Below are 13,754 nucleotides of genomic sequence, written 5' to 3' on the forward strand. Positions count from 1 at the left end.
GTGTGTCTGTGTGTGTGTGTGTGTGTGTGTGTGTGTGTGTGTGTGTGCGTGCGTGCGTGCGTGCGTGCGTGCGTGCGTGCGTGCGTGCGTGCGTGCGTGCGTGCGTGCGTGCGTGCGTGCGTGCGTGCGTGCGTGCGTGCGTGCGTGCGTGCGTGCGTGCGAGTTGATCTCAACGGGCATCAACTTCTCTGATCGACCAACCCCATCCATAGGCTTCACGGATTGGCCAGGCTTTGTTTGATGTTTGTGGTACTGTACCAATAAAGTATAATAATACTCAATTCTCTGCAGAGCAGGACTCGACCAGTCTACTTTAATCCACATCAATGTTACGCTAGTGTCTCGACCGATCGACCAAATATGGAGATATTATCCGCTGACACTGTATTGATGACGTCACCAAAGGGATCTGCTATCCCATTTAAAAGAAGCACTTTGACAAGATAGTGTCTTCGATAGTTATCTTTCTTTTCTGACTAGAACATGACCACTTCAAAGGCACCAGAGATGCAAGCAAAGTGCTGGCTGCATGCACATAAGGACAGGGTGACGCGAGCGAGGCGTAGGGCAAGTCTGTCTCTGTTTCAGCTTAGTGCTGAGACCTGGATTCAGTTCCCGACCATGAGAACTACAGTACTACAGTATAGTTCTATGCTTGGTGTGAATGGCCCTTAACAGCCATGTCGATCCTGTGATGTCCGGCATGTATGAGTTTATGTTTAGGAAGGTTACAGTCTGATCTGACGGCCATTGACTTCCACTGTAATTTTTATGTTAAATACTGTATTTTAAAACATGAAAAATCTAATGATGGATTTCAGGTGCCACAATGGAATGGTGAATGGTTTCAGCCAGATCCGAGCCCCATTGACTTCCATTCTTATAAAATGAAATAATGAAATATTTCAAAATGAATAAAACGGAAAAAAAGTGGAGATACTTCTTTGGCCTACTGGCAGTGTGCATATAAAGCTTGGCAATAATAGTTATTCCAGCGTTTTGCGAGATTAGCTCCAGACACACAGACCAATTTGTAGACGGCCTACCTCCCAGAGCAGAGCCACGGCATCATAAAAATAGCCAAGTGTTTCCCTGCTCACATTGTTACTACTTATAGTAAAAATCATCATACTACCTCCAGTTAATTGAGGTCAGTCTGATGGGCCCCAAGTACTTGTCTCATGGACTGGTTGGTTTCCATGACAATTAACTGGAGGTACTATGATGTTAGTCATCTCCATATTAGGGTACCCCTGTCTCTCAAGTTATGTCTCGACTACAGCTTCCGCATCAATCCTTTCTGTATTTCTTCCTCTGAGTAGTCCTCCAGCACTCCAGCTAAATGGTCATTGTGGGTATTGAAGCGCCTCTTCTTTTGGCTACTCGCCTTCTTCCTTTTCTGCCCTGGAAACACTTTACTTCGTCCCTTTTCCTCCATGGAGAAGCCCTGTATCTTGAGGTACTCCTCAATCTTCTCATCATCCAGGGAATCGACTGGAACACTCCTCCACAGCTTCTGGAATTCCTCATCCACCACAAACTGGCTGTGTTTGTCATTGTAGAATAGGACCTTCTTCTTGTCTGGTCTGGTCACAAAGATGATCTGATCCTCCAGAGCCTTAAAGACACTAGTTGAATTGGGCAGCCCCTCCTCCACATCATCCAGGAAGACTCCACCCAGGCCCAGCAGGTCATGTTTTTCCAGCAGCCGCAGCAGAGACTTCTTGTTCTTCAACTTGTACTTAGGCTTATACGCAAACTTTCCATCCTGCACGTCAATCTTTGGATTCTTGACCAAGTACTCACTGAGACATTGTTTCTGGTTCATGGCAATGTCCTGCAGTTTGGTCTCATCCAAGATTTCCTCGAGGGTCAAGAAGTGTGTTTGCCCTCTCTGATGCCTTGTCTTCATGTACTGGTCGATCGTGGCCAGGCAGACAGACTTCAGATGGAAGATGCCATTACTTGAGTGAGCATAGTGCTTGGACCCAGAGGAACCACTTGAATGAGCATTGTATTTGGACTTTGAGAAACCCTCCTTGTCAACTTTGGACTTGTGTGAGTCAATGACAGACGGAGTGGACAAAGCTTTCTTCTTGAACATCTCTCTCTCCCTCAGCAGAGCAGGATCCATCCTTTCAGATATATATTGCTATGTATTTAATATTAATGGGAAGTGAATCTTCCCATGTAAGCCAGAGGACAATGCTACCTACAGCCAGTGATCGCTTCTGGATTCAGAAAAATCTGTCTGGTCATTCTCTGTCAACACCGTTATATAGGCTTTCAGCGGTCTGATCTGACATAACCCAAAACAAACATGAATTGCACATTAACAACACCGATTTGCACACGCATGCACGCACGCACGCACACACGCACACACACGCACACACACATATATTTTTTTATATTTCTGAAAATACAAAAGGAGGACAGGAGTTACTTCATTGGCGCAAGACATTTGCAGAAAGACAGGCTCGACAAAATCAGATATTGTCAAAAGATATTATAAGTTTATGTATATGAAATAAATACTTCTGCTGCCTACCATGGCTAGGGGGTGGTGATGCAGTCTAGTCTATAGAGGGATCGCCATGTACCTCCATAAAGGGCATGGCTGGTTACGTAACAGCACGTCACTAATGATCAAAAGTATATATAGCACCCCCCCGACCACACAGCTGCTTATATAAAGGAGAAAAACGACCGCTGAAAAGGTGGAGCATGAGATTGTGAATAGATCAGATTTGATTGGTAATTATATTTTGCAAGTAAATCATCCTTTGGCTATAAGCCTATTTCCACGCAGTTTCACACTACGCACAATAATGGCGAGCTCGAACCAAGTGCCTAAACTGTATATGGCTGTGATTGAGGATGTCATCAGTGAGGTTCATAAGATTTTCCTGAACGACGGAGTGGACGAACAGGTGTTGAAGGAACTGAAAACGCTCTGGGAGAACAAACTAATGCAGTCCAAGGCTGTGGAGGGCTTCCATAATGAAATGCAGCAGGCTGCACTGCAGGCCGCTCAGCAGCAGCATCAACACCAGATCCACCACCAGCAGTATGCACAGCCAGCGCAGGCCCAAGCTGCTCCCCCGGTTATGGGCTTTTGGTATGGAGGGACTCCATACCAACAGCTTATCTCCAACCAAGGCCAGCTCATTCAGGTGGTACGTGGGCCCAACGGGCCTCAGTACATCATCCAGCAGCCCCCGCAGCAGATCATGCTTCAGCAGCAGATGCATCCTGGTGGCGCGCAGGCCCCTGTCATGCAGCATGTTCTTCCCCAGCAGACAAGGGTCATGGGTCAGCCACAGCAGATCGTCTTCGCCCCTGGAAACAGGGCAGGGGTCCAGGTTAGCAATGCACAGGTGATGCCTGGACATGCAGCAGCTCAGGTCCAGCAGATTCAACAGGGCCAGAGTGCAGCTGCACCACAGGCCCCAAGGCAGCCACAAGCCCTGCAGCCTCAACAGCACGCTCAGCAGCCCCTGCAGCCTCACCAGCAGCACCTGCAGCCTCAACAGCACCAGCAGCACCTGCAGCCTCAACAGCACCAGCAGGCTCAGCAGCACCAGCAGCCCCTGCAGCCTCAGCAGCACCAGCAGGCTCAGCAGCCCCTGCAGCCTCAACAGCACCAGCAGGCTCAGCAGCCTCAACAGCACCAGCAGGCTCAGCAGCACCAGCAACAGTCACCACCCGTGGTTCAACAGTTGGACGGAGCGGGCAACAACACATCCTCAGAAGAGGACGAGGATGATGAGGAGGAAGATGATGATGAAGACGAAGATGATGAAGAGGAGGGAAAGGATAGAGGCGAGGAGGGCAAGGACGGCGAGCACGGACAAGCGGAGGAGGAGGAGCAACCGCTGAACAGTGAGGATGACTTGAGTGACGAGGACCAAGATCAGTTTGACACAGAGTATGTAGTGGTGTGCCAGTACGACAAGATCCACAGAACTAAGAACAAATGGAAATTCCAACTTAAGGATGGAATCATGAATCTGAATGGGAGAGACTATGTCTTCTCCAAGGCCATTGGAGATGCTGAATGGTGAAACTCATGTAGTGTGGTGGTATCTGTTGTTATTTTCCCATATCCGACTGCAATTGCCTATCAGAACACTGAAGTCCCAAATGGCATCATTAATCCATGTACTCTTTAGGAAAAGACGTAACGGCTGTTTATATCCCATAGCCTGTATGGACTCGTGCTCGTTCTGCTGGCCTGGAGGTTGTGCATCAAGGAAGAAGGTTGATGCAACTATCCAGTTTTATAGTGTTGGAAACCACAGTTTGGGAACTTCTGTTGCAGGTGGGTTGTAAATCTTTGGTCTGACTCTAACTAGGCTTTAAGAAACTCGAATAACTGAGGTATATATACTGTACGAACCTCCTAACTAGGCCTTGTGGGATGTGAAAGATGGCCTCCAAAGAGTGTGTGCGAGGTTATAGGATAAAATAGATTTCTGGGAGAATATTCTGTTGTTTTTGCTCCTTTTCCACTGCAGGCTTCCTCATCCACCCTGCCACTTCACCTCCTTTTGGAACTTGAGCGCTTCACGTCCATGCTCTTGTAGTAGACCAGAGTGACCTGACTTGATCGCCCCCACGCGTTTCTCTTTGTGTCAGAGGCCATCCCACCAGTGTTAACAAACTAATTATCAGGAGAAATTGATTCTTTAAAAGTCGCTAGTCGTGTGAAACTGCCATCTATCTGCTAGCTTCTTATATACCTATATATATCTATGAATGCAGAAATCTTCTGTCTGTGTGTTGTCTGTGGGTCTCTCAGTCAGCTTCACGGATTGGTTGAAACACATGCCCATATATGGAGATTAGCCAAACTCTCCCAGGTTGGTGCGTAGATGACTGATGTCATAGACTGGCCTCCAGGTACTCTGAGTAATGGGTACTGTACTCTGACAATGGGTACTTTAACTAGTTACATAGAATACACAATGACATTACTTACAAATTGACTGACTGCTAATTCTGTCAAGATGACGACAAGCAATAGTGGAAGGATTGAGGTGAATTGGGCAGCCTGCCTCGGGGTCACATCTATGGCCTTGTACCCTCTCGTCAGCCTCAACATGTCAGACCACTGGAAATACGCATCCGCTCTCTCAGGAGGGATGGTCGATGCAGGTGACTGGAGCCCCGTGTCCCCCAATCTCCCCCAGTGTATCCGGCACGTTGCCGCTTGCGAATGTATGAGTCCGGCCTTATGGGGAAGCAGGAAACAATATCCTATGTTTATCGCCTGAATGTGAACAATTCAGTTTTATAGTGTTGGAAACCACAGTTTGGGGAATTCTGTTGTAAGTGGGTTGCAAGTTTCAACTCGGCTTGTGGCAAATCTTTGGTCTGAACTAAGCTTTAAGAAATCCAAAAGAATTGTGAGGTACTGTAAGAACCTCCTAACTACTGTGGGATGTGAAAGAAGGATGTGTTTGGGTTTTTTGGACGAGATTATAATATTATACTTTCCTTCCCTCCGCAGGCTTCCTCGCCCACAACACCACCACCCACCCTCTCCACCCCAATGTCTGACTTCACCCCCTTTTGTAACTGTAGCACTTAACCCATGCCACGCTCTTGTAGCAGACCAACAGAAACTGACTTGATTATCCCCATGTGTTTCCCTGTGTGTCATAGGCCATCTACACCAGCGTTGGAGACAGACAACAGAAATCAGAAATTGATGTAGTAAAAGGTGTTAAATGGTTGAAACTGCATCATATATCTTAATATCTTATATATGTACCTTTTATATCTATAAATGCAGTAATCAGTCTGTCGTCTGTGTGTCTTTCAATCAGCGTCTCAGATTGGTTGAAACATGTGCCCATACATGGAGATCCCCAAACTCTCCCAGGTTGAGCGTCATAGATGACTAACGTCATAGACTGGCCTCCAGATACTCTGAATTATGGGTACAGCACTAGGGTCTCTGGCAACGGGTACTTTCACTATTACATAGAATACACAATGATGTTACTCAAATTGATTGACTGGTAATGCTGTATAGATGACGACAAGCAATGGGGGAAGGATTGAGGTGGACGGGGCAGCCTGCTCCACCGTTATGGCCTCAGGGGTCAAATCTGTGGCCTTGTACCCTCACATAATCTTCAACATATCACACCACATCCTCTCAAGAGGGGTGGCCAATGCAGATTGGAGCCCTTATTGGGAAGCAGGAGGGTGGTGTAGAAACATTGAGCTGATGAACTCTTTGAGTTGCTGTCCTACACTAGATGACTGGGCACACATTGACAATACTGCACCAAGTTCCTGGGATGATATTCAACTGGGGGTCCCACTGACCATTCAGACATCCACATTCACATGCAGGTGTGTGAGATTACTGAGAGCCCTCTCTTTCTCAAGCTCAACACTGATCTTCCTGTATATGTATACAGTATGAGTCTGTAATCAACATAATAAAAGGCGAGGCCACTATTTTGTTTGCTGAGCTCACCTAATGTACACGCCACAGAGGAGGCAGAGAGAATCTGCATCGACCACACAACTCGCATGATGCCCTGTCACACAGGAAAACACAACATATTCCGATCAAGATACCTTCACAGCAGGTGAAGGTCATTCTCAAATATGCCAACGCAGTGGAAGCAGGAGAGGTGCAATTTAATCACAAAATCCTGCGAGAAGCCAACACCCTGAGCCATAGACTGGCTGTCCTCTGCACTGTCACATTTAAGACAGAAGACAAAGAGGTCACAAACACTTTTAAAGAATTTGCTTAGGGTTGTTTTTGTTTGGAGGGGTGTATTTTTTGTTGATTCCTCCTGCGAGTGTCTCGGAGAGCAGACATTTGGGGAGATACTTCCTTGACCTAGTGGCTGTGTGCACAGGAAATATGATGCTGATCGGGTCCAGTGATTTGCAAGATTGCAAAAGTCCCTTTTCTAGATGGCTCACACTCCGAGGAGCCATGGTATAAAAAAAAAGTTTGTCTTGTCAAATGCATGCTAGTGCTTGCTTCAGCTGTTTATCCCCCCCTTTTTGAATATTTTTCCACATGTTTTTATAGACTTATTCATAATCTCAGATCCAACGTCCTGCTGTACCTCCATATTTGGAGATCATCAATATGACCTCCAAATATGGATGACATCAGAAATCCACAGGAAAGCCATGCCATTATATCCATCTTTTTCTTTTCTTTTTTTCCCTCCCTTTTTTTTTTTACTGCAGGTTATGGATCATCTCCTCCTTGGCAATGAGATGTGTGGTCTTGTTGACCAGTGTCATGAGGCAGTTAAGATTGTGGGACCAATCATTGAGCAGGTTGTTGGGGTCTTTGGGCCTCTGGAAGTTGATGATGCCAGCCAGTCGGTCCACCTTGGCGTAAATGGTCTTGTTTACGACCAGGTTGGAGAGGAACTCCTCCAGTTCATCAACAGAGAGGTCAAGAAGTCCAGCCATTCTCCTCATTGTGATCCTAATGTAATATTTGGCCATTATTCTGATGTTGTGCTGTACCACTCTGTTTTTCAGGTCCTTCCACCTTTTCTCACCCTCCTCAGAGTGGGAGAAGACGTCTGTGGCATGGCTGTCGGGAGAGCCTTCCCTCAGCTCCTTGCCATAGTTCTCCACTAGCGACGTCCAGTGCATCAACTCCATAGTGGTGAACTGCTTCAGGAGGTCCTTGTATTTGGGAATCTCTTCCAATTTCTTGTCTCTGTTGATTCTGTGCACGAGGTCTGACTGCTCATTGTCATAAGGAGCAAGGATCACGTACAGCACAACACTCTTCAGGGCATGTTGCCACTTGGAGTTGTCCTCTAAAATGCAAGGAGTGTTATAGATGGCCAGGTAATGTTTGCAGATGGACAGATAGGATCCCTCGTGCTGGTCCACCTGAATCATCAGGTTGTAGTACTTCATCTTCATCTCTTCACTGCCATCCTCCTGGAAGAACTTGGTGTTGATCTTCTTGCTGATGATTTGGGTACGGATATAGTCCTTCACAGCAATGCACAGCCGCATCTGTTCCAAGATAAACTCCACCTTCTCTTTCTTTTCCATGGAGCCATATGTCTCCACCTGCAGTTCTTGGAGGATGGCAGCTGCTTCTTTGACATCTCCATTCTGCTCCTTGATAGTAGCTAGGGTTTTTGTCAGCCTGGCCCTTTCAATCTCTACATAGATCTTGCCAGCAGTCACTGTACGTAGAGTATCAATGAGTCTCAGCTTGATGGTGATGTCAGTCACTGCATCCACATACTTGCAACACTCTTGCACCATTTTAGCAACAGCCTGTTTGAGTTGGCTCCTCCGTTTGGAGAGCAGCATGATGTTTTCATTGAGACCATCCCAGTCTTTAGCTTCATAACACATTTGGACTACTGCTACCAGAATTCTGGTGGTGGACATCAAGTCTGATGCTGTCCTGGTTTGTTTCTCCAGTGACAGCAAGCTTTCGACAGCCTCTTGCAGGCGGCCCTCTTTAGCCATTGTCTCGCATTCAGGGAGCCTCTGGTCTACAGTTGAACTGTAGTCCATCTCCATCTTCACTATCGTCCCATCGGACCGCTCTGATCGCTCCTCAGACATGTTAATCTTAATAGTCAATGAATCAAGTAAACTCTCTCTCTTTCTATCCTTCTCACTGTGTCTTTTGTCTCTGCCTCTCTCTTTAGGTGTTTCTCTGATGAAGTCGACATCTTAAAGGCCTACAACACCTTATATGGACTGACCAAAACTCTGGTCTGATGCCACACACCGCACAAACCGTTGCCGTGTGTAACAGAGTTTTATTGGATTCCATTTGCTCCCCAAGTAAGGGCAATTCTTACATAAGCTCTGCCAAGATGTGCTGAGGGAATGTGTGTTTTGCCTGAAAAGTGACTGACCAGAGTTTATATTCTGTGTTCACCAGAATAAACCGTCAACGACACAATGCAGATCAAACATTACACTTGCATGCCTAAAAATTCTTATTTGCTTAGGCGTCCCAATGCAGTTTGTCCAATGCAGTTAATGGAACATCACTGCCAGTGGTTCTGTGCTGACCTTGAGGATTCCTCTATCTTCAAATGAAATAATAACCATTTGGATTCATTAAACCAACCTTAAGCGGGCCAGATAAATGGGTGTGTACACCATGTAAAATGTGTTCTGCAGTAGACCATACCTACTTCACATCCTGGTACTAACGGCCTTGAGACAGTTATTGATGATCATGGCGATGTTAAGTAATCGTTTTTTGATGAAGGATAAACAGGGCAATTTATGGAAGCATTGCTTCAAGCTGAATTAAAACAAGAGGACTGGAATGAAATTCCATTTATGGCAGACTATCCATGTACATTTTCTATATCGGTTATTTTTGCACATTTTTACAACTTTGAGATGTTGTTGACAAACAACAAAAAAATAGATTCCATATTCTTTAGTTAAAATAAGTGTTAAATAGCTCTATATTCCGATAGTACTCATTGGTATATAGAGTGTTTGTTCAGTATCAGTCTCCATGTCTCTCCAGCTCTTCAATAAACCAGAACATTTTCAGGTCAGGATACCAATTTTATCCAATCAGGAGAGAGAACTCAGTCAGGATACAGACAGATTAAACAAGTGAAATTAGAAATGATGACACAAAGATATGAGCCGAGAAATTGGAACTGGAACACTATAAAAATGAAGCTGATAAATGTTTGCTCCTGATTGGTTGAAATCTTGACATCTACCTGAAAATGTATTTTCTGTTTATTAAAGAGCTGGAGAGACAGGGAGACGGAGACCCCTGTTACTGAACAAACACTCTATAGCAATGATTATCACAATATAGTGCTTTAACCTTTTCTTAAAAAAATAATGTAACCAAAAAAATCACACCCTGTTCCTGGGGTCATACCTATGTTCCCCCACTAAGGTTATGGTTAGGGTTAGGGTACGGTCCCTGTGAATGAGTAATCAGTGCCTACTCTGTTTGATGAGTGTGTGCTGGTATTCAGACAGTAAGCCTACTACTCTGAGTAATGTGTCTCTGAGTCTGAGTAATGTGTCTCTCGCATAGGTCTCTCTTCTGTCTGCACAGCACCATTTCAGAAAGCACAACTCCATGGCATGTGGGGATGTTTATGTTTTTCAATGTCTGAGAAAGAGGGACGGATAGAACGGGACGGGTAGAACGGGACGTAGGCATCGGCACAAAACATTTATGAAAATATTTTTGAGAACCACTGGTTTCAATAACAATTAAAATATTTGGAGGCAAGTCTAAATAAGCAAGTACATTTTAGAAACAAGCCAAAACCACCTATTTTTACAAGTAGCTTTACAGAAAAATAAGCACAAAGTCACTTATAATAAGCCAACATGGCAACACTGCTGGAAAGCGCTTTCACTTGTATAATTGGTCAACGACGGTGTCGCGCGCAGAAAATAGCAGATCTACAAGCTCACAACGCGTCACATCGCGACGCGTTGCGAGCTTGTAGATCTGCTATTTCCGGGACATCGTCGTACGATCGAGCGTGTGACGTCACGTTAAGGCTGCGTTCCAGACCTGCGCTAAAATCAGTGCGCAGTTGTATATCACAGATCTCATTGTTGCCGCAGGTCGTTCGGGAGGGTACATTACATTAACCTGCACAAGTCAAGACAGGTCCTCAAAACTTGACTTAAATACACTTTATTTTACATACAGCGCACCATAATAATAACGTATTAATAAGAAACCACCTGAAACAACACAACACCAAAATAAGAATCCATATGGCGTTGTGAAAACTAATTAAACCCGTTCAAGTTTTGGGAAAAAAAACCTTCCGTTGTGTTTATTTGCATATTTTCACTGCATATTTGGCACCGTCACTGTGAAGTTGTGGACGTTAACGCTGGAAATAATAACGTAAGTCAATTAGCCTATCAGTTGGCTACTTTTTCCATCAGGCTGTTTATTTTAATAGCAACCTTTTTATTGCAGTTACCAGTTATAGCCAAATTTGTGTTATCAATGACATTGACACCAGTCAGTTAGTTACTAGCTTGCTAGCTATAGCCTATTTATTTTTGATTGATTATACTTCATTAACAGTTTGCTCACTGTTTGCAATTGGTACAGAGGTACGGTTTACAATGATTGTTAAAAGGATATCACAACAAAGCCCTGTAGGGCATATTGCCAACTTTGCCAACTATTTTCCTTTCAATGGCTTTTGCAATGTATGCTATGTTAGATTATTCAGAACATATTCAGTAATGGTTATGACCTCTTTTCAGGACAGGCACACTAGTGGCAAAATGATGGAGGCCACAGTTTCACGACCAAAGAAACAGAAGGCTGGAAACAGACGGCCTGGAAGCACCAGTGCAGTGGTTGCACAACTTGCACTTGCAGTCGAGACCCAGAGCCAGCCCAACACACCTGACGTTCCTGAACAGGTTAGCTATGTCCATGTATGGACCCCCATTTTATATTGATATACATTTTTAATCTCGGGGACCCCAATGTAGGCTACACTGTAAAATCCTCACTGTTAATTTTACTCTGAGAGTACAAATTGAACCAATTGGACCTTGTGGGTCCATTTGGTTCAATCTGCACTCTCCGAGTTACAGACCGGGTCCATTTGGTTCCTAATCAATCATTTCGTTGGGGAGTCTTCAAAGATATACAAGACTTAGTGGAAATAAGGAACATTTAGAATTTAAAATGTGCCTGCATAACCTAATTTCATACCCATCCATCTCTACTGGCACACACCTCTCTATTCCTAGGCTGCTGACCTTGGGCAGAGGATCATTCGCCTAAAGCAGTGGCTCAGCTCACACAGCGGCCTGACCTTCTGTGTCCTCCTGCTTGCCAAGATAGTTATGTGGATTTTCCTGATCTGGATCATGTCACACCTCCATCTGGGTTTGCCCTGTTTCCTCGTGGTGCTGGTAAAAGAGCTGTATAATGGGCCACTGCAAAAAGGCCTCGAATGGGCAATGAAAAAAATGCAGGGGAAGAAACATGCTACCCATGGGTCAACACACAAGTGACTCAGCAAGTCAGGCAGCAGATGGTTGTTTGTTGAAAGTGCATTCATGAAAAATAACACTTGTTTAAATTGCCATTAACAATTGAATACGTTCCATTTTCATTTTTGCAAGAATGAAAACTAATAAAAAAGGTTCATCTGTTCATCTGTCAGAGAAGTGCATTTCTGTAGTACATCTGAATGCTGTCTCATTACAATAAAATTCATTTTGAATTGATTTGCTTGATTGAATCACTGATTGAATTCATTTTGACAGTTGAAATTGATCATAGTCAAAACTAATAAGTAGTCTGTACCAGTCAGACTACAACGTTAACCCTTCTGTGGGGCTTAAATGCTATATCCCAATACAAAACTGTAATGTGGTTGTAGGATGAAGTGGGGATGAACTAGGTGCACAGAGATATATTTCACTTTAAAAACTGCAATAAAAAGGAAGGAGTAACTGTTAATTAATTTCATCCATTTTATTGAATTCAGACTTTGAAACCAACTTGTACAAATTGCAAAACAGCTTTCGGTAACACCTCAGGTTTTTAGTTTCCTTATTATTATGATCAGGAAATAAATTAAGTGAATATAAAGTAAACAATGTGAATAGAGTACATCGAAAAACAACTGGGAAAAAAATACAACAGACAGAGCAAAAAGAAAACGAGGAAACTGTTTCACAAAAAGTCTGCTGCAATCATGTGTGAAGTAGACTGAAGCTTAACTGCCAACCAGGTAAAATGTAGGACAGTAGAAGAGAGCTGAAGTACCTCCTGATATTAGTGATACAGCATCTTACACTGGTAACATCAAATACTCACCCTTGCTGTGTACTCTGAATTTGGAAAAATAAGATTATCTACACCAGGTGGCGCCACTATCACACAGTAATGTGAAATCCATGTAATTTGTTTATCACTCCTGACCTCCTGCAAGTTCTTATTTTGTGCCTGAACAGACAGGGTGATGTTGAGGAGAGCTTATCAAGACTGTCCCTTCAAAATAACTAACTTTGACTGCTCTTTGTTAGTATTCCATTTTAATTAAAAGGTAGGCTAAGTGATATTTCTAAGTTAAAACAAAAATGTTTTAAGTTAAAGCTCTATATTCTGAGAGTAATCATTGCTATATAGTGTGTTTGTTGGGTCTCCCTGTCTCCAGCTCTTTAATTTAAAAAAAAACTTTCCTTCTTTACATATCCTTGGCCACAGCAGGCAATTCAGTCTTCCGCATTAATTCACAGTACATGTACAATAATATACACATTTTTTTCATCGTCTTGACGTAGTTTCTATTTTAAATAAAGAGGGCTACACTTTCTGCTTTTTTTGTTCAACATAATTTGTTTTAGATTATTTCCCCTCGAGCCTCGAACCAGAGGCGTAGTACCGTAACAAACCGGTAGATGGAGGTAAATGCTTTTGTTTTTATTTTCACATGTGGAGTTTCCGGGTCATTGATATTGTTGCCATGTTGCCTTTTTATAAGCGACTTTGGACTTGTTTTTCTGTAAAGTTGCTTGTAAGGACAACGGCACATTAATATGTATTTGTCCTGCGTATCCCCATCTGAAAATATATCGCAACGCGTTGTGAGCTTGTAGATCTGCTATTTCAAATAGCCGTATAGCTAGTCACTTCTTTTGGGCTTGTTTTCATAGACCTGTTTCCTTGTTTCCCTCGCATAATCTGGCAACACTGATGAGCGGGTCCATTCGATTTAGTAAACCAA

At 43.9% G+C, this 13,754-nt stretch overlaps 3 protein-coding genes across 3 annotated transcripts; 1 reads left to right on the plus strand and 2 right to left on the minus strand.

Moving 5' to 3' along the window:
* Positions 1-1,276: 1,276 nt before the first annotated feature.
* On the minus strand, positions 1,277-2,134 carry LOC308088924 (general transcription factor IIE subunit 2-like; the record flags this gene model as incomplete). The annotated part of the gene is made up of 1 exon (XM_080433507.1): positions 1,277-2,134. One exon carries the CDS (start codon positions 2,132-2,134, stop codon positions 1,277-1,279), a length of 858 nt encoding a protein of 285 aa, XP_080289633.1.
* A 697-nt stretch (positions 2,135-2,831) lies between these two features.
* On the plus strand, positions 2,832-4,067 carry LOC308088934 (transcription initiation factor IIA subunit 1-like; the record flags this gene model as incomplete). The annotated part of the gene is made up of 1 exon (XM_080433516.1): positions 2,832-4,067. One exon carries the CDS (start codon positions 2,832-2,834, stop codon positions 4,065-4,067), a length of 1,236 nt encoding a protein of 411 aa, XP_080289642.1.
* Positions 4,068-7,224: 3,157 nt separating this feature from the next.
* On the minus strand, positions 7,225-8,595 carry LOC308085028 (26S proteasome non-ATPase regulatory subunit 12-like; the record flags this gene model as incomplete). Its single annotated transcript, XM_080428045.1, has 1 exon — positions 7,225-8,595. The coding sequence occupies one exon, from the start codon at positions 8,593-8,595 to the stop codon at positions 7,225-7,227; it is 1,371 nt and encodes a 456-aa protein (XP_080284171.1).
* Between the last annotated feature and the right edge of the window lie 5,159 nt (positions 8,596-13,754).

This window comes from Gymnoscopelus braueri (genome assembly GCF_963280865.1).
Source record: "Gymnoscopelus braueri genome assembly, chromosome: 1".
Classification (NCBI taxonomy): Eukaryota; Metazoa; Chordata; class Actinopteri; order Myctophiformes; family Myctophidae; genus Gymnoscopelus; species Gymnoscopelus braueri.